General features: G+C 48.1%; 1 protein-coding gene across 1 annotated transcript in view; it reads right to left on the bottom strand.

The window, feature by feature from the left end:
- The window catches only part of PKHD1 (PKHD1 ciliary IPT domain containing fibrocystin/polyductin), a 378,814-nt gene that overhangs the window by 173,913 nt on the left and 182,949 nt on the right, over positions 1–21,952 (bottom strand). The window contains exons 34-40 of the mRNA XM_083175049.1: positions 18,454–18,566; positions 14,998–15,097; positions 14,456–14,590; positions 7,136–7,271; positions 3,721–3,949; positions 1,438–1,615; positions 234–429 (exon numbers count right to left, since the gene is read on the bottom strand). Of these exons, the coding sequence (XP_083031175.1) occupies positions 234–429; positions 1,438–1,615; positions 3,721–3,949; positions 7,136–7,271; positions 14,456–14,590; positions 14,998–15,097; positions 18,454–18,566 (1,087 nt within the window). The remainder of the gene's footprint in view (positions 1–233; positions 430–1,437; positions 1,616–3,720; positions 3,950–7,135; positions 7,272–14,455; positions 14,591–14,997; positions 15,098–18,453; positions 18,567–21,952) is intronic.

Genomic DNA, 21,952 nt, shown 5'->3' with positions numbered 1-21,952 from the left:
AGGTATATATATGTGGCAGTGGTGTCGGTGGCGGGGGGACTTTTTGGCTGGGGGGGCGCAATATTTCAAGTTACACCACTGCATGGCTGCAGTGCGATCAGGAGACCATAGGCTACAATGGGCTATCAGCACCGGCACTTTCTTAAACATTTGGGGGGGTGGAGAAGGACCCGGTGTAAGATGGGTCCAAAACTACAATTATTCATCACTCGCAAACAACACCGGAAACTTACCCAGGTAGGTCAGTATGCCACGGTTGCTGTCAAGGAACCAGTCGCAGGCACCGCTATCCCCAATGGGAGGAACCGATAGGTGAGGCTTCCCAACACGCCAACCACACGTTATGGAGACATTAACAAAGCTCGCCAAGTTACGGTGACTCACATACATGTAACTCTCCTCTTCAAAATCATCAAAGGTGGCGGAATACTGTAACACAGAGAAGAAGCTGGCATTACAGAGAGATGTAATATGTTACCAGCGCCGTTGGCCTTCGCTCACATATGCAAAGTGGCATGGCTAAGTTTGCTCACGGAAGTGAATAGGAGGAATGCTCAAGCTGATTTATTTGCATATTTCCACACTTTAGAATTGTCACGGACAAATATTGTCTACTGTAGCATATTTGAAAGATTTGATCACACCATAGGCTAGTCTACAAACTACAATGTGCAGCAAACATACAACCTGAATATAGGCGATCTGCGCTGCAGCACCATCTGCTGGCTGTAACTGGTACTGCAGCTTGTTCACCTTTTCAGCTTGGCATCCTTTGGCTAATAATTCTTGGCTTACGCCTTTATGACCCATAGCATGTTTCTAGGCTGTCCCAATGATGCCACTGATAAAGTAATCTAATAAGGCTCTAAGTAACCATTGTTTGGTCATTTTGATCATTTTCAATTTTAGTACATAAAGCAAAACATTATCACCTTCCACTGTATTACTTCACCAGGCTTAATACATCTGCCCATGAGTGCTAGAAGTATGAAGCAGTGATAAGGGAGGAGAAGGGAGCCAGAGGAGAAGTGGCCCATGGCAACCAATCAGCTGCTCTGTATAATTTTATATTATGCAAATTATATATGTTACTTCAGTGCTGATTGGTTGCCACGGTCTACTTCTCCTCTGGCTCACTTCTCCCTTATCACTGCTTCATATATCTGCCCCTGAGTGTTTAGGTTCCTCCTGACCACTGGGGTCCTCCTCAGCCATTGGCTAATGATAGCCAATCCTGGTCATCTTCTACAGCTCTCTATAGGGCCCCTTTATCACATTGATGATGGGTACAAAGTGGGTTTTGCACTGTGCACACTGGCTTTATCTATAATTGGGGCAGGGTGCGTGTTATAGAACCACCGTTGGGCCACAGGGGCTCCGCACTGCACAGAACACAATGACTGACAGGTTACACCGGTATTACGGTGAGTTACTTACACGTAGAGTACTGCGCATGTCAGGAGAATGGAATATAACGGTGTACGCCTCTTTATCCAGCAGCAGGGCCTGCCAGCCGAACGGGTTGGACAAAGTGTCAGAGACATAGTTCACAGTGGTGGTCTGATTCGTGGTGTTAATGATGGTCACATTGTAATGGATGCCGGGGGCTCTTCCCCTAGTACCAATAAACAGAAAGAGGGTCAGTCACAGACTGGGAGCAATCAAGGTAGCATGTGCATAGATAGGACCTTATTCAGCCCCATTCGTAGGGTCGCGTTTGTTCGCACGGGGCCAATGTTTGTTGTTTGCACATGTGCATGCGCTGGGTGCGTGCGGCCAGGGCGAACAAATTGTTTTCTGGGTGCACGCACCCATCCTTGCGGCCGGTGGGTGGAGGGTGGCCCACAGAGGCGTAACTATAGCACCGCAGCCCCCGCCACCGCAGGGGGGGGGGGGGCTGTGCATGTGGGGGCGCCGGGGGATGCGGTGCTATTGTTACACCCCCCAATCCCCCACAGACTTACCTATCTCGCTGGTCGTGGCGGCTCCGTTCTTCTGCTGAGTACCACCACAAAATGGCCGCCCCCATATAGCACACAGTTCTCTGAAACTGTCTGCTGTATGGGGGCGGCCATTTTGTGGTGGTCCTCAGCAGAAGAAGAACAGAGCCGCGGGGACCAGCGTGATAGGTAAGGCTGCAGGGGATTGGGGGTTTGCATGGGCGGCGGGGGATTAGGGGTGCTTGGCGGGGGGGCAGCGGGGGGGCACCCAAAACTTAGTTACACCACTGGTGGCCCATTAACATATGGGAACGCCCAGCGTTTCATAGGTATTCCCATCACCGGATGTCAGCTGCCCCGCCCACTTCCCTGCGAATGTACACATGGATCTAAGGTTGCTCTGAGCAACGTCTGCATGCATGTGAGATCCGCGTTCACGTTCCACATCATTCAATGGTCCCTGACCGTCGAATGATGTGGGTGTTCCGCCACAGACTGCGAATGGATGCCATGCGAAGTACACACCACGCAAATGACGGGCCGGCGTACCACCATTCGCAGGGAGGGATCTGGTTGACTCACAAGGATGCAAATTTGCATCTGAGCGAATGAACCAGAATAACCCCCATTGCGCGTGATGTTTTGTAAGAGAGAGATAACGCGCCAACCAAGTAGCTTCTTCTGTCATTGTCATCGAAGACTGTAACATGTGAGTTAGGAGCTGATTGACCGATATTTGTATACTCCCGTCCCAAATAGAAGGACAGTGGATCCCAGTGAGTCATTACTGAGCCCACTGGTGCGTGTGCTGCCAGATACAGACTAGTTGATAGCGAGTGGTGCTAGTGGCATAACGTCAAACTTTGCGCCCCCCCCCCATGGCTAAAAAAAATTCTGGTACCCCCTTTGCCCATAGTACTTGGTCTTTGCAGGGGTACTGCTCATTGTTAGGGGATCCCACACCCACACCTTGTGCCTGTGATCCCTGAGGATGTTTTGCTTCTTTTTTTTTTTTTCAACGTGCCGGGACACGGAGCATAGCCACGCCCCTGACACCCACAAAGCCCCACCCCCGTGTTTTCGTTGGCCCACAGGCCAATCAATCAAACCCAATGGATGACCATCGATATGTAAAAATAGTTTAGCATAGTTTAGCACTATCGATGGCCAGTTTCAGAATTGCCATCAACCATCGATGGCAACGATAACCATCCCTAATGGTGGGGGATGCAGGGGGGAGGCTGATGTAATGAAGCTTAAATTACACGAAATGCTGCGATTTACGTCATTTTATCCCGCCCCTCCCCGTACTGTGCAAATTCCTGCATTTGTAGTTGCGGGGAAGGGGGGTACCTGGGCTCCGAGAAAATTGCGGGAGACTTGCCACCATCCCGGGAGGGGGACCCGAGTTTCGGGAGACTCCCTGCCATTCTGGGAGGGTAGGCAAGTCTGCAATAGAATCGCCAGGAGCAGCTACTGTAGGTATGATTGGAATATATAAGGGCAGATGCTTTTCCTTTGCTATTTAGTAACAGGGAAAATAACCGGTACTGTCTAATCTTGGTCTCCCAGGCCCAGGAACATTTACTGGGAGGTAAGGTGACTTTTACGAGCAGACTTCTGTAAGGCGGCTGAGATGATTTAGTCTGGAAGTCCTGTTTCAGTGTTTCTGTTTCATTGGCTTTTAAAACCGGCGCTTTGAAGCGATGGCAGACTTTATGCATGGTCGTAAAAACCAGCCATCCTATTTATGTGGTGCTGGCGTTCTGTCGCTACTTACAGACCGACGGACATGCGGTGAAACTTTATGTGTGCGCCACAGACGCTGACATCGTCCACTTTCCGGCAGGATTCTGGGAGAATATCCAGGGAGGGCAGTAGGTGGCTCCCTTCCAGGCCAGCCAAGGAGCCGTCCGTATCTTCCACCAGGGCGCAGTGAGGAAACGGGAAGGAATACTTCTCAGGCGAGTTTATAAATCGCAGCCTTTGTGTTTTTACCGTGAAGCCACCTAGATTTTGCAGGTAAAATCATGTTACTAAAGTATAAGGAACACTTGGAATCTTAGTAATATACAGTAACTGTAATGCCACAAAATATTGCAAAAGGACAATTAACACAAAAGAAATAAGAGAATACGCAATGGGATAATTATTATTATTACCAATAATGGGAATTGATTAAGGATGCCGATCCGGCTGATCCATTATATGAATCAGTACCAGTGGCGTAAGTTCATCCCAGTTGCCCGGAGGCAAGATTAATGTTGGTGCCCCCTCCCCATGCCTGATTTAAAGCTGACTAGATAAAGTGTAAAGATACACTAGAGCACACATATAGGATGGTGAAGTACACTGTTGCAATGGTGATGTACACATGGGCATTCACTGCACTATAAATATATGTTGGTGAGGTAGATAGGATCATACAAGTAGGACAGTAAGGTACACTGGAGTAGGCTGCTGCTGCAGCGTCTACTACCCTGGGTAGTAGAGGTTGTACTAATTTTAGCCCTGCTACCTTCCAGAAGAGCTGCAAATGCTGGAGGAGGTGCGGGGGCTTATGCAGGGGTCCCCGCTAAATGCAGGAGTCCAGCCCACCCTTCCAGGAGGCCGGGAGGGTGACCCGATTTTTGGGACCCTCCCCGCCATTCCAAAATGTATCATCAGCTTCCAACAGTGAAGGCAGTCTTGGAGGGCATATATACAGAAGCAGGCCAGATAGCTACAAATGAGTGTCATCACTGAGACATCAATGACATCTCTAATTCTGTACAGTAGGTATACTTTAAGAAAGGAGTATGGACCAGATGTACTAAGGGATAAAGTGGGGAGTCATAAACTAACAACCAAATAGCTCCTGTCATTTTTCAAGCCTGTACTACCTCTTTTATACTAACAAGCCAGGTCACACACATGGGTATTTAGATCCCTTTTACACTTGCCTCCTGACCTGGTTGCCCGGGGGGGGGTTGGTGTCACCGAAGGCGGCTCCCGGGTCGGCACTGGGAGATGCTCTCATCTTCACCCTGCTTCTTCACTCACTGTCACATGTCGCCATCACCCGGCAGCAGCTCCCGTCGCTTCAGTGTCCCTCCCGGCTCTTGCTCTGCTCACTCAGGCGCTGGCGGATGTCAGGGAGTCGGGGACCGACTTCCGCAGAGAAGTGAGCAGCCAGGTTACAGGGAGGAGCGGTGATGCGGCTGGTCGCTACGTACAAGGAGGGGAGGGGCACTCGCACCCGGCGCACGGCTGCCGCATAAAAGAACTGCGGCACACTATTAAGCATGTGAACATCGGAGGAAATGGAGCCATTGCCCCGTTTAAGCCGGGCGCCCGGCGGCAGATGACTCCATTGCCTCCGGGAGTTCCGCCACTGATCAGTACGAATGGCTTCGGATGCGATCGGATGTATTTTCGGCCTGAGAACTCCTGAGAAAGCTTTCTACTTGTGTATTAGCTGGGCGCCCGGTACGTAGTTAGCGTAGCGGCGCTGTCAGAATCAGCGTAGTGTTCCCGTGGCCAGTGTAGTTAGCGTATGCACTCAAGAGTAGCGTAGTGTTCCCACGAGCGTCTCTGTCAGAATCAGCAGTTAACACATGTTGTCATTACTGTCTCAGATGTATGATATGCCAGGTGTGAATGTGTTCCTGAAACACCACCACTATCCATGCCAGCCTGAAGCGGAGCGAGCCCCGCGAGGGGACGCTTTACGCGTACTCCCGACCTGTTCATACCCCCACTACCCACGTCAGCGTGGAGTTGATTTTAAAAAGTGTGGCGAGCACAGCGAGCCACCGAAGCGTGGCGAGCGCAGCGTGCCCCACGAGGGGACTCTGATTACTTTACATGTGTTCCGCATCCGCTCGCCACGCTTCAGGCTCGGTGGCTCGCTGCACTCTCCACACTTTTTAAAATCAACTCCACGCCAACGTGGATAGTGGGGGTATGAACAGGTCGGGAGGACACGTAACACGTTTGAAAATGCTTACTTTATTGTGCATAGGACGCACTTGCGCCCGCATACCCCCTTTATGCCTGAGGCGCACATGCTAATAATTACTGAGTCGCAGGAGCGTCTGAGACGCACCTGCGTCTCAGACAGCTGGAGCGCCTCTCCGCCAGCGCCCGCATGATCCCCTCTCCGCCAGCGCCCACTCACCCAAAGTATTTATCAATTATCAATAATTGATAAAGCCGCACTAAGCACGGTGAAACGCGTCTTTTGAGGAGTTTTCAAGCACAAGTTACCGAGGACCGGAGGGGCTAATCACTATTTGCAGTACGGACTTTGCTCTCCCTTAATACTTTGGTCCCCGGCACAGTTGGTGCAGCATGGCACAGAGAGGGTCCTTGCCACCCGTCGATTGTACAGAGGAGTGAACGCACAAGCCCAGCGATCTCAAACAGGAGTGTGCATCCACCCGCATATGGAGTACGCACCTGCCCAATACAGTCATACCTAAGCCTGCGCTCGTCCCGCTGGCCGGTGCAGCAGCTGGGTGACTACCAGACGCAGCAAGGTGTAGATGGCGGTGCGTTATCCATTGATCAATCTTGGCATCAGCGACAGTCCAGTAAGAATATCTGGCAGACGGTGTCAGCAACTCCTGAATTACTTGGGGCACTATTGCCAACAGTGGAACGTTAAGTGCTACCACCATCTACAGAATACCGGCACTGGAAACCCGGGAGTGAGTAAACATCTACCAACTCACCTATTTGCCTCATTGGGAGGACATATAATTTATCCCTATCAAGTGTTGGGAAACCTACCCTCTGCTGTGGGACTGATAGCAATCTGTCCAACTCTGTGCAATTCTGATCGTTACCAATCAGGACTTGGTAACTATCGGTCATTCTAACGCATATTTTTTACATTTGCATTGATGTGGTTATTTTAATTGTAAAATACCCCCCCCCCCCCTCCCATTTGTTGCATGCATGCAATTTACTGTTTTTATGTTATTTAATTTAATTAAATTGTCTTTTGTGTACATTTCTATTGAGCTAGCGCTTTCTCTTCATAGCGAAACACTTGACCAGCAGCTTCCTGGCTGCAGTGCCAAGTGCAACTTACACCGAGATGGCCAGGCACATGCACAGTTCTCTAAGAAGGGAGGCTCTGGGATAAGTGAGGTCACCACAGAACGTGAGGCAGTATAATGCAGAATGTCCAGCTGCGTTCTCTCTCTCACCTTGCCCCATAATGCAGCCGGAACAGGTCCTGATGGCGCTGCATGACGTCCGGTCAAAGTTTATAAACACAGTGTTATTGATCGTCAGCTGGATCCTCTTGGGAGCATTAATACCAGATACCATACAATCACTGACCTGTGGATGAGACAGGCATATATAGGCATAATACACTTATGTACTATGGTGTGTATTGTATAGAACAATCTACAGACAAATAGAAGTTAGAGCAGGGACTATACGTACATAACGGAGGCTGTAGCAGGCAGACATTTCTTCTTTAGTAAATACATGGAATTGTGAGTATACCAGGTGTATGTGTGCGCTTGTCTGCCATTTCCTGTGGGCCTACCGTGACAGAGACCGACTAAGAGTTCTTACATCACCTGTAGCAATAGTCATGGAGGTTCTGTCTCTTGTCCTTCCCTGAAAGTTATTCTGAAGTCTGTAAAAGGGTCTGTGAAAGGTCTGGCACCGATTCTAACCGTCTGTCCAATGTGAACATGGTGAAACATGTATAATACACATGTAACTGTGACAGGGAAGGTGGCCGCTCTCAGTTCTGGGCCCCATAGCAGCTGCACTCCATGCACCTATGGTAGCTACACCCTGTATATAACACATGTAACTGTGACAGGGAAGGTGGCCCCTCTCAGCTCTGGGCCCCATAGCAGCTGCACTCCATGCACCTATGGTAGTTACACCTCTGTATATAACACATGTAACTGTGACAGGGAAGGTGGCCCCTCTCAGCTCTGGGCCCCATAGCAGCTACACCCCCTGCACCTATGGTAGCTACATCCCTGTATATAACACATGTAACTGTGACAAGGAAGGTGGCCCCTCTCAGCTCTGGGTCCCATAGCAGCTGCACTCCCTGCACCTATGGTAGCTAAACCCCTGTATATAACATATGTAACTGTGACAGGGAAGGTGGCCCCTCTCAGCTCTGGGCCCCATAGCAGCTACACCCCCTGCACCTATGGTAGCTACACCTCTGTATATAACACATATAACTGTGACAGGGAAGTTGGCCCCTCTCAGCTCTGGGCCCCATAGCAGCTCCACTCCCTGCACCTATGGTAGCTACACCCTGTATATAACACATATAACTGTGACAGGGAAGGTGGCCACTCTCAGCTCTAGGCCCCTTAGCAGCTACACCCCCTGCACCTATGGTAGCTACACCCTGTATATAACACATGTAACTGTGACAGGGAAGGTGGCCCCTCTCAGTTCTGGGTCCCATAGCAGTTGCACTCCCTGCACCTATGGTAGCTACATCCTGTATATAACACATGTAACTGTGACAGGGAAGGTGGCGACTCTCAGCTCTGGGCCCCATAGCAGCTGCACTCCATGCACCTATGGTTGCTACAGCCCATGTATATAACACATGTGACAGGGAAGGTGGCCCCTCTCAGCTCTGGCCCCATAGCAGCTGCACTCCCTGCACCTATGGTAGCTACACCCCTGTATATAACACATGTAACTGTGACAGGGAAGGTAGCCGCTCTCAGTTCTGGGCCCCATAGCAGCTGCACACCCTGCACCTATGGTAGCTACACTCTGTATATAACGCATGTAACTGTGACAGGGAAGTTGCCCCCTCTCAGCTCTGGGCCCCATAGCAGCTGCACTCCCTGCACCTATGGTAGCTACACCCTGTATATAACACATGTAACTGTGACAGGGAAGGTGGCCCCTCTCTGCGCTGGGCCCCATAGCAGCTGCACCCCCTGCACCAATGGTAGCTACACCCCTGTATATAACACATGTAACTGTGACAGGGAAGGTGGCCCCTCCCAGCTCTGGGCCCCATAGCAGCTGCACCCCCTGCACCTATGGCAGCTACACCCCTGTATATAACACATGTAACTGTGACAGGAAAGGTGGCCCCTCTCAGCACTGGGCCCCATAGCAGCTGCACTCCCTTCACCTATGGTGGCTACACCCTGTATATAACACATGTAACTGTGACAGGGAAGGTGGCCCCTCTCAGCTCTGAGCCTCATAGCAGCTGCACCCCCTGCACCTATGGTAGCTACACCGCTGTATATAACACATGTACCTGTGACAGGGAAGGTGGCCCCTCTCAGCTCTGGCCCCATAGCAGCTGCACCCCCTGCACCTATGGTAGCTACACCCTGTATATAACACATGTAACTGTGACAGGGAAGGTGGCCCCTCTCAGTTCTGGGTCCCATAGCAGTTGCACTCCCTGCACCTATGGTAGCTACATCCTGTATATAACACATGTAACTGTGACAGGGAAGGTGGCGACTCTCAGCTCTGGGCCCCATAGCAGCTGCACTCCATGCACCTATGGTTGCTACACCCCATGTATATAACACATGTGACAGGGAAGGTGGCCCCTCTCAGCTCTGGCCCCATAGCAGCTGCACTCCCTGCACCTATGGCAGCTACACCCCTGTATATAACACATGTAACTGTGAAAGGAAAGGTGGCCGCTCTCAGTTCTGGGCCCCATAGCAGCTGCACACTCTGCACCTATGGTAGCTACACTCTGTATATAACGCATGAAACTGTGACAGGGAAGGTGGCGACTCTCAGCACTGGGCCCCATAGCAGCTGCACTCCCTTCACCTATGGTGGCTACACCCTGTATATAACACATGTAACTGTGACAGAGAAGGTGCCCCCTCTCAGCTCTGGGCCCCATAGCAGCTGCACTCCCTGCACCTATGGTAGCTACACCCTGTATATAACACATGTCACTGTGACAGGGAAGGTGGCCCCTCTCAGTTCTGGGTCCCATAGCAGTTGCACTCCCTGCACCTATGGTAGCTACATCCTGTATATAACACATGTAACTGTGACAGGGAAGGTGGCGACTCTCAGCTCTGGGCCCCATAGCAGCTGCACTCCATGCACCTATGGTTGCTACACCCCATGTATATAACACATGTGACAGGGAAGGTGGCCCCTCTCAGTTCTGGGCCCCATAGCAGCTGCACTCCCTTCACCTATGGTGGCTACACCCTGTATATAACACATGTAACTGTGACAGGGAAGGTGCCCCCTCTCAGCTCTGGGCCCCATAGCAGCTGCACTCCCTGCACCTATGGTAGCTACACCCTGTATATAACACATGTAACTGTGACAGGGAAGGTGGCCCCTCTCAGTTCTGGGTCCCATAGCAGTTGCACTCCCTGCACCTATGGTAGCTACATCCTGTATATAACACTTGTAACTGTGACAGGGAAGGTGGCGACTCTCAGCTCTGGGCCCCATAGCAGCTGCACTCCATGCACCTATGGTTGCTACACCCCATGTATATAACACATGTGACAGGGAAGGTGGCCCCTCTCAGCTCTGGGCCCCATAGCAGCTGCACTCCCTGCACCTATGGTAGCTACACCCCTGTATATAACACATGTAACTGTGACAGGGAAGGTGGCTGCTCTCAGTTCTGGGCCCCATAGCAGCTGCACACCCTGCACCTATGGTAGCTACACTCTGCATATAACGCATGTAACTGTGAAAGGGAAGGTGCCCCCTCTCAGCTCTGGGCCCCATAGCAGCTGCACTCCCTGCACCTATGGTAGCTACACCCTGTATATAACACATGTAACTGTGACAGGGAAGGTGGCGACTCTCAGCTCTGGGCCCCATAGCAGCTGCACTCCATGCACCTATGGTTGCTACACCCCATGTATATAACACATGTGACAGGGAAGGTGGCCCCTCTCAGCTCTGGGCCCCATAGCAGCTGCACTCCCTGCACCTATGGTAGCTACACCCCTGTATATAACACATGTAACTGTGACAGGGAAGGTGGCCACTCTCAGTTCTGGGCCCCATAGCAGCTGCACACCCTGCACCTATGGTAGCTACACTCTGTATATAACGCACGTAACTGTTACAGGGAAGGTGCCCCCTCTCAGCTCTGGGCCCCATAGCAGCTGCACTCCCTGCACCTATGGTAGCTACACCCTGTATATAACACATGTAACTGTGACAGGGAAGGTGGCCCCTCTCAGCTCTGGGCCCCATAGCAGCTGCACTCCCTGCACCTATGGTAGCTACACCCCTGTATATAACACATGTAACTGTGACAGGGAAGGTGGCCACTCTCAGCTCTGGGCCCCATAGCAGCTGCACTCCCTGCACCTATGGTAGCTACACCCCTGTATATAACACATGTAACTGTGACAGGGAAGGTGGCCCCTCTCAGCTCTGGGCCCCATAGCAGCTGCACTCCCTGCACCTATGGTAGTTACACCCCTGTATATAACACATGTAACTGTGACAGGGAAGGTGGCCGCTCTCAGTTCTGGGCCCCATAGCAGCTGCACCCCCTGCACCTATGGTAGCTACACTCTGTATATAACAAATGTAACTGTGACAGGGAAGGTGGCCCCTCTCAGCTCTGGGCCCCATAGCAGCTGCACTCCCAGCACCTATGGTAGCTACGGGATGCAGTTAATATCCCGGCGGTCGGGATCCCGGCGTTCAGAATCCCGACGCCGGAATCCCGACCGCCGAAATACCGACATATTCTCCCTCCGTGGGTGTCCACGACACCCCTGGAGGGAGAATAAATTAGTGTGCCGAGCGTAGCGAGGCACCGGGCCGGCTGCGTGGCGAGCGCAGCGAGCCCGCAAGGGGGGGCGATCCACGTCCCCCCCTTGTCGGCATTTCGGCTGTCGGGATTCCGGCGTCGGGATTCTGAACGCCGGGATCCCGACCGCCGGGATTCAGTACTGAATCCGGTAGCTACACCCTGTATATAACACATGTAACTGTGACAGGGAAGGTGGCCCCTCTCAGCACTGGGCCCCATAGCAGCTGCACTCCCTGTACCTATGGTAGCTACACCATGTATATAACACATGTAACTGTGACAGGGAAGGTGGCCCCTCTCAGCACTGGGCCCCATAGCAGCTGCACTCCCTGTACCTATGGTAGCTACACCCTGTATATAACACATGTAACTGTGACAGGGAAGGTGGCCCCTCTCAACTCTGGGCCCCATAGCAGCTGCACTCCCTGCACCTATGTTAGCTACACCCTGTATATAACACATGTCACTGTGACAGGGAAGGTGGCCCCTCTCAGCTCTGGGCCCCATAGCAGCTGCACTCCCTGCACCTATGGTAGCTACACCTCTGTATATAACATATGTAACTGTGACAGGTAAGGTGGCCCCTCTCAGCACTAGGCCCTATAGCAGCTGCTGTATGTAGGCACAAGCTGTGTCAGGATGGACTCAGTATCTGTAAACCTTTCCCTCCTCCTCAGTAATGTGTGTGAATGTCGGGGAGAACGTGAATATCCTATGCTTGTGAGTAATAGATGACGACAGTGATGAGAATATTACATCTGCTGCAGACTTTTTTTTTTTTTACTAATTGGCTAATGTCATTTGCAGAAATTATTTGTATGAACGCACATACATATATTTTTTTTAATTTCAGATATTTATCATAAAATAACGGCACGTTACCTTAGCGGAAGGAAATCGGCAACGTGAATGTCACTGCTACCTAATTGATGCAAAGTAGACATCCTTATTAATGGGAGCGTTACATAAATTAAGATGCAAATTATGTCGCGGGGGATGTTATTATGAGATAACAAAGATAATAACAATTATAATTGAACCCCTGGCAAAACTCGCAGCAAAATGTCTCATTTCCCCAAGGTCTGGGATCTGCTTTGAGAGCGCGCTGCCGAGTTCTCCAGGAATATTAACCGCTGGATGTGCAGCTACATCTATTTTGGGCACTCCTGTGCCAAGTGCGACCCTTACACACGCAGGAAGAGACCATGCCCTAGGTAGACATCACACCAACGATGTACCGGAGGATAGGCCATTTCCCGGGAGTCTATTGCACATTTATTAGAGACAGACATTAGTAGACAGAACACAGTGGTTCATGGTTGTTTGGGAATGCTGGACCCTGGTTCTCAAGATTTGCTCCTGCGAGCTTAGTTCTTACGGTGACACATCCCATTATATAAGCTGTCTGTTTGACCTCATAGAGCCCTCCCTTCCATATCTCCTGGAACGCAGAGAGACTCCCAAAAATTGTTTGGCCCTCACAGTCCCCCGGAAAGGTGGACAAGTCCCACGTATATTGGACGGGCCCCTTATCCTCTTTCTGCAGCTAAGTCAAATACATCAATAGCAGAGTTTTGGGGAGGGGGGTGGATCTAAAATGATGCGATTCGTGGAATTTTGCTTTCATTTAGCCCCGCCTTTTCTTCTTAGCCCTGCGAATCTGAAGTGCATGTGGGGGCCGGCAGTGCCTGTAAAGGGGGTGGGGGGGAATAGCGGAGCTGGGGGAATAGATGCTGTGCACAGCATCTATCCAGAGAGACAGAGGGGCTGGGGGCATGACCAAATTCCACAGTGGCTTGGCCGGAGGTCTGCGGAGGGAAGGGGGGGAGCTACTGGTACCACTACCTGGATCACAGAGACAAGTTGTCTTCAATTCTGTTATGTTTACCTTTGAAGATGTCCCTCCCAAAACCCATGACTTCCGTCCTAGCCATTGTCAACCTTCGATCAATGTCAACCTATTTCAGTTGTAGACCTAATCCGTGTCGACTTTCAGTGGTCGACACAATGCATGTTGACCTTTGGCAACCAATCGGCTTTGACGTAACAAGTGCAGTCCATAAAATAATACGTAGCATCTATTTGGTTGCCTTGGTGAACTTCTTGTCAGAGCGCTAAGACAACCGGTCAGGTAGGCCTCTCGCCATGAGTTCGGGGGGGGGGGGGGGGGATGACCTGCGCTTCAGGAAAGAGAAAGTGGTCTTTACTTTCTGGATTATCCTGGTAAGTAGTGTGCTTTACTTTTTGGGCAATCAATGAAAACTTCCTGTAAGTAACCCGTAAGAAGTTTATCACCGTAATACAGATAGCAATTGCCGCGGTTTATTCCGTACAGAAATTCCCCAACACAACGGCACAGATTGTATTCTGCTGACTACACTTATCCCCCCAGACTTTGTATATTGTACTAATCTCTGGAGATTGTGAAATAATGAAATATAGTTCTCTCGCCATCACCTGTGTGCTCCGGGACAGAAAACACAATGTTATTATTAGTCCAGACTATAATATACCATTTTTTTGGGGCCGTTATTAAACAACGCTGAAGGATTGAGACATGAGTTTAACCGTGGACCTCGGAGTCTTACTTTATCAAATCCGCTTCCAGAGCTCAGAGCTATACGTTGCGTTCGTTTCGATGCGGTTGCGGAGCGGTTGGCCGTATAGAAAGCGGTCTAAAAGGTTATTTATGCCCTGCTAACTGTAAATGAAAAGATTAAATTCCATCGCTTACCTCTCCATCCAAATGGCCGAGCAATAAACTGTCAGTAAGGTCGGTGTTGCCGGCGCTTTCGCTGATATTAATTCCAAAGTCTTTGCAGGCGTAGATCTTAAATTCTTTAAAAGACACATTTCCGCATCGAGAAATCTAAGTGCAGGAGAAAACCAACGGTTAACCCGGTTATTTCGGGAATCTTCCCCAGCAGCTACTAATCTTTGCTAATGCTGTTTTGAACGGTAGCCAATGACTCTTTTGTTTAAACTGCAAGCCAAGCCAGAAATGAGAATTAGAATCATTTAACCAGATTGTTTGCTCCGCTAAAGTATGTTAATCTTCGCCATTTAGGAGGGATGCCATTTCCCTAATTTCTGAGCAATTCCCGGAGAATCGACTCCTATTGCCTCTCTTTCTACTCCCCACTTTTTTTTTTATATCTGCCAGTTTTGTTCAAGGCATTTGCAGTAAACGTTAGAAGTTTGTGAGGCGTTTGCCAGACAGTAGTAGTTAAAAAGATGTCCTAATTAAACGCCATTAAGAGACGGGTCTCCTCTTACCTGCGCTCCACCCCGACTCCTCCAGGCGGTAAACGCTCGGAAGGTGGCTGGAGCACTGCAGTTGCGCGGCTGATATTCCGGGTGCAGGCCAAAGCCGGCTCTGTTTGAATAATAAAAAAAAAAAGGTGAGTCGCTACGGACAACGCAATCGCAATAGATTTAGATCATAGGGACAAAAAATAAAGAAAGTCGTTTTTTTTTTTTTTCCCCATCAGTTGTGATGTCAGGAATATGAAAATACATTAATTGTAACTATTTAAAACACGTTCCCCCCCACAAGGGCTCTGCTGGTTACAGGGAGAGGGCTGATACTGACGGTATGATTGGTCAACTTTAATTCAGTCAACAGTCAGTAGGTCCACCCATTATGATCGACATAGTTAATAAGTTGACATTTAAATGATCGACAATGTTAAAGGTTCACGGGTACAAAAGGATCGACATGGCACTGTCAACACACTTGTTTCTTTTCTTTTTTACCTTTTTCATCCTGTACTCTAATTGGGATTACACATGGCATAAAATGGCACCCAAAACCAAACGTCAACCTTTTTTGTGTTGATTATTTTTTCCATGTTTTGACTGTGTAGACCTTTTCTACCTGTCAATCTTTTCATCTGTATAGCTTTTTCATGTCAACCTAATGACATTGTCGACCTTATGACTGTTGCCATGGTGACCGTTAACGTACTTAGGGTTCATTTATTGCATGTACATCTGTCCTCATTCCGGGTATGGGTCATTGGATTGATCCAATTTAGGTTGACATGCATTTGGTCGACCACAGAAGGTTGACAGGCCTTAGGTCAACACCTGAAACAGGTCAACATGGGTAAGGTCAATATAAGCATTAGGTTGACCATGGGAAGGTTGACAGTAAAACGATTGACATACGTTTTTTGTCCCGAATGTCAAGACAGTCGACATGGACCCTGTCTAAGCGTACCGCGTCCCCTTGCATGAATTGCTGCAGTTACCATGCCGTAGTGGATGGTCGGGAATGAAAAAACGCCTGTTGACACGCCGGCTTAAAAAAAAAACATGAAAAAAATGTTGTCGACATTTTGAAAATGTTCCTCTTAAAACCCATGACTGTCGACCTTTCCATTGTGTACCTAATGCTTGTGTCGACCTTACCCATGTCAACCTACTTCAGGTGTTGACCTGAGGCCTGTCGACCTTAATAGGGTTGAGATAATGACCATATCCCCTCATTCCAGGGTCCTTTTATGAAAAGTGGGGGTGGAAGTTTTAGTAGCGGGAGCTTCAGTATACCCTGCATATATTAGATTTTTAGGGGGCCTGATTCTGGCTTTTTTGGAACAGATACTCATTCCCAGACCACGTCCTTCTCCGGCACAGACATCGCCATATGCAAACGTAAAGGATCACTAGGAGAAGGCTGCTCGGGATAGGGCGTAACATAAAGCGAGTGGAGATACTTAATATGATCTCTCAGCCAAAGTGGGCATCGGGGACTCTGCTCTATTTGGGACTTCAATAGTGCACCTGGGACTGTGTAGAACGTCTCTTGGCCAAAGCGTGACAGGTCCCTACTTAGCCACTGAGTGATGCTCCCTGTGAACTGAGCAATCAGTGGAAGACAGAGCTGAAAGGCAGACCAGATGTGGGCGTCATCACCCCGAAAGGGGGCATTCACAGCCTGCAGGATTTCTCCTAGCACGTTATTAACACTATAAATTCCACACTTCTCCATTTACAGGGAACAGTGATCTGGAGCTGCAGTCTACAAATGTAATTTAGTCATCTCCTCCGTGTACATAACAGCAACACTAGCAAGTAAATAATCACACTTGTCCATCTATCCGGGCCAGGATTTAGGGCAGCAGCAGTAGCAGGATAATTAGATCCAGTCCAGGTTTCCTTGGCTGATGTGATCAGGGTTTGGCTGATTAGCAGCACCTGTGGCTTTCTGTTACATCTGTGTCTAGGGCAGAGGGTAATGGCTCCTGATGGTGGAATTGCTGGCCAGGTGATAGACTGGGGGGTACAGGCTATGGCTGTGAGGAGTTTGGTGAACTGTGCTGCTGATACCTGTATGCTGCTGTACTGTAACCCTGTTAGCATACTGTGATTCCTTGTCACTATATATATATATATATATATATATATATATATATATATATATATATATATATATATATATATACAAAAAGAGTACAGTCACTCTGAAATGTTGACTTTTTATGTACATGCTCACATAAATATACTTTGGAGATTTGCTTTTACCCTTTGAGTGCCTCCGCTCTTTTTGTTTTGCTGTATCTTACAGAGGGCACCCTGCATTGCCCAGTGCCGGTCTAAACAGATACTGTATATATATATATATATATATATATATATATATATTCACTGGCTTTTGTTACTGCTTTATAACCTCATTCCAGCTACAGTATGTCTCAATGTTCTCTGCAGCCTCAATAATCCCCTCCCTGTGTCTCCAGCCTTATGCTTTCCACCTGTCTCTTCAGTCTCATTCAGACCAATCTTGAAAACAACATGTCCCTCCGGTGTTTTTTCACAGCCTTCCGCTCTCCAGTGTGTCTCTCCAGCCTCATATCTCTCCATGTCTTTCCAGCCTCATATCCCTCCATGTCTCTCCAGCCTCATACCCCATCTCCATGTCTCTAGCCCTTCAGCCTCATCAACCCTGTCTCTCATTCTGTCTCTCTGATCTCTATCCCCCCACCCCCATTCTATGGTGCTGCAAATGGGGATGTACGTAGGGGGTGCTGCTAATGGGGGATGTAAGTAGGGGGTGCTGTGAATGGGGGATGTACATAGGGGGCGCTGTGAATGGGGGATGTAAGTAGGGGGTGCTGTGCATGGGGATGTAAGTAGGGGGTGCTGTGAATGGGAGATGTAAGTAGGGGGTGCTGTGAATGGGGGATGTAAGTAGGGGGTGCTGTGAATGGGGGATGTAAGTAGGTTGTGCTGTGAATGGGTGATGAAAATAGAGGGGTGCTGACAGGCCTGCTCTCTATGTCAGCCTTGCAGCCATTGGAAGCTCAGAAGGGGGCGTGGTTTCCCACTTATCTTTGATGCACACCTGCTAGACAGAATTTGTACTGGGAATGAGATATGTTTTCAGCGGGAACAGAGTGGGGAGAGTGTGTGTGTATGAGTGAGTGTGTGTCATCAGTCTGAGGTGATTTAGCAGATGCCTGATGATCCCTTTATCAGTTTGTATATGCCTTCTCTTCTACTTCTCCCTACCAGATTGTCTGGATCACTTCAGGAATCATGGGTAAGAGAAGTAAAACAGTGGCAACTCCACTGAAGCTGGGCTCTTCACGTACACCTACAACATAGAATCCAAATGCAGAACCCAGATATGATTTTTTTTTTACTCATTCCTTGTGTTTCCATAATATAGATACAAAGGCAAAATAATGATATAATATATAGTTACAATCTTGCTCCCCTGTTACTTACCTCATGCATGACACCGCAGTATTTTCCTTGAATGTGCCCATGTGCGCTTGGGAAGGTCCATCTGGTGGCAGGTGGTAGAAGAAGCCATATCCAGAGGCACACACCACGTTATCCTTCAAAGAATCACACAGACAATCAGGCAACCATTACTGCCCTGCCCTTATCACCAGCAGTGACCTACAGAACTTCCTGTGGGGCTTATTTACTAAGATGGGAGTTCCATCAGATTCTATATATTATCTTCTAGAAGGTTCTAAGTCAATTATTTATTATTTATTAACAGTTTCTTATATATAGCGCATACATATTCCATACATATTCCGCAGAACTTTACAGAGAATATTTGACCATTCACATCAGTCCCTGCATAAGTGGAGCTTACGATCTATATTCCCTACCACATGTACATGCACACACAGACATTCTAGGGTTAATTTTGTTGGGAGCTAATTAGCCTACCAGTATATTTTTGGAATGTGTGAGGAAACCGGAGTACCCGGAGTGAACCCACAGAAGCATGGGGAGAATATACAAACTCCACACAGGGCCATGGTGGGAATCAAACCCATGACCTCAGCGCTGTGAGGCAGCAATACCAAATATTACACCGTTTGTGCTGCCCTTAGAAGTAGATTCTGAATGGTTGCTATGGGCAACACCCCATCTTTAATAGAACTCCAATCTTATTAAATAAAGTGTGTATATAAAACACGCCAAACAAGCAGCTACAGTATAACATATATTTCCAGTTCTAAGTTGATTTATTTTAAATCTAGAGAGGAATGATAACCTCCAAAACATAGCAGATGCAGCCATTTTGTGGGCTCAGTTCATTTGCATACAGCCAATCAAATTGCTTGGAAGAATTGGCTTTGCTCAAAATATTTCACAATGAAAACTATTCACCTAAAGTTTCATTAATACAGGCTGAGACCACAAAATGGCTGCCTCCACATAGGTTTTAAAACGGGCGCTGTGAATAAAATGGAAGACATGGACAAAATGTGGAAATATTAAACTTAGTGTAGCCACATGGGATTGATGACATTATCTGTAAGACCAAGGGCCCAAAGAGCCCAGAGGGCCTGGATTTCCTTATTTATATTTTGACAAATGGAGGGGGAAGAGGCCCAAACCTGTGTGCTGTATCCTGCCAGAGCCTATTGTGCAATTGCAGGTCTCCAAATCTAGCCGAAGCTTACTGTGCATGCACAGGTCTCTGGAAACATGTCAGCCACCATGTTCTGGAGACAAAATTCCTACTGTGCATGTGCGGCAGCCATTTTCACAGTGATGTTTTGTAACTGTGGCTATATTTTACATTCCTTATTTGAAAGGAGGGAGACCTCTTTTTCAAATAATGTGCTGCCTGGATAGTTTGAGCACCTGTACATTGAAGAAATCATTAAGATGTCCTAAGATTGGGTAGAATATATCCCCCATTCTGGCTTCAACTAATTTTGAGGTACTCTCATTTGAAAGAGGGTAATTACCATTCAGCCCTCTTACAGAGCCAAGGAAGAGGACCATAGATGAAAGGCTTTCAAGATGCCCAAAATAAGTATATGCCAGGGAAGAAGAAAATCCCCAAATACTGGACAGTCTTCCTGAATGCATGACTAACGCGTTTTGTAGCTGAGAACGTCAACTTCATCCGATGCCTCTCTGCTTTAATCTCTCCACTGAACACATGGACTTTATCATCCGGAGATGAATCATATGAATGGGAACTGAGATCATCACAAGTTTCTAGCTACGGAACTCCAGTAAAACACGCTGGGAACTGGGAACATCTGTCCAATTATGAAATCAAATTATTGTGACTTAGATCAGACTATTTCGACTATTGAGATTTTTTTTTTGCACGCTACTTTCTATAAGACTGTTTCCCAATCTAGAATGATCTCCAGCACCCAGCTTGTGATTTTATCAATCACTGAATGCAATGAGATTAAGGCCCCGATTGAGCCTTGCTTGCTGGGCTGCAAGTGTTCGGAGCCCAGCGAGCAGTTAGCCGCCGCCCCACCGAACGCATTCCCCCACTCCTGTATTTACGGCTGGTATCAGATCCTACATAAACAATACTGAAAAGCATAAATTCCAGTTTGGAATAAGTGATGCTGCTTTTCTTTTTAATTAGCTGATTCTTATTATATCTGAGAACAACCTTAGTTATTATTACATCTACTGTCACATTTTATACATAAAGTGCCAGTGAGGGCCTATTATTCTGATCACTGAACCCCACGCACCACAATATGCACTCACTGTCATGGACTGGGCTTATTGATGTGATTGCCACACCTGCTTGATGAAAAACTCGTATCAGCAAGGTCTGGTCATCAGGTCTCTTGCCCCTGTCATCTTGATGGTAGGTAAAGACAGCTGCCTCTTCGCATTGCTGTGTGTCCTACCTCCCTCCCTCATAATCTTCCTCTGGTAAACATTGAGGAAGGCAGCGAGGAATAAGAAGGTGTCAGAGACAGAACACATGTCCTATCTCTGTCCAGCAGCAAGTATGGTCAGGGCCGGATTTCCCATATGACACATGAGGTACAGGCCTACAGACAGCACCTGCTGGGGGGCAGCAGCTTTTGTTGCATGGCCGCTGCTGCAGTCCCGCCTCCCACGTTGTCTAGTCTAGTTAAGCTCTGTCCAGTACTGTGGCACGCCAATGACACCGCGACATACAAAATTATTTTATAGAGGCATGTAAACAAGTCTCATACCTGTAGTCTAGACAGTCTGACCTTTAAGATTGGTGAATACTACCCAGACATGTGATGTTATTTAGACTAATAATCCTGCACCATAGCAAACAGTTAAGAGACAGCACATGGAAATTAACCATTTAGCTACATATCAACGTATGAGTCATGTGACGTGCCTCTTTTTATGAGTCATGGGACAGTGCCTCAAATTAGAAATCATTTTTCATTGTTCCTTCAATTAGTTGTCATGTGACCATGTGTACAACTAGGAATCATGTGTCTTTGTCTATGAAGCTATGAAGCTATGAAGAGACATTACCATTGAAGCTATGAAGCTATGAAGAGACATTACCATTTACATTACATTTTTTGCACAAAGAAAACCATTAGGCTCCTCCCGTCTGTATCCCCTTTGAAGCTTCATACTTGTAAATCATTATATTTCTAAATACTGATATTTGAACTGGAAATGATAAAATATAAGACTTCCTACCCACCAGGTACAAGGCATACTGCCGATGAGTGGTCTGGCAGCCACAAGGTTAAAATGAGGCTCAGCTTTCCGGTTGATTGACTGCATAGCCCTTGGTTAGTAGATAAGAGGGATCCTTAAACTGCTGTTCAGAAGGTATATAAGCTCACCAAACTTTGTCATTTACACGGTCTGTTTCCACATCAGCGCTCATGCTTAAGGCAGGAACGTACTCCAAAATTACCTTATGCCATTTTCCAAATTGCACTTCTACTTGAGGTCTGTACTTTGTACCAGTCTCGTCATTAAATCAGGC

This window comes from Crinia signifera, chromosome 3 (genome assembly GCF_055691185.1).
Source record: "Crinia signifera chromosome 3, ASM5569118v1, whole genome shotgun sequence".
In the NCBI taxonomy this organism is placed as follows: domain Eukaryota; kingdom Metazoa; phylum Chordata; class Amphibia; order Anura; family Myobatrachidae; genus Crinia; species Crinia signifera.
Note: the sequence above shows the minus strand (reverse complement) of the source record. Positions and strands in the feature narration are given on the sequence as shown.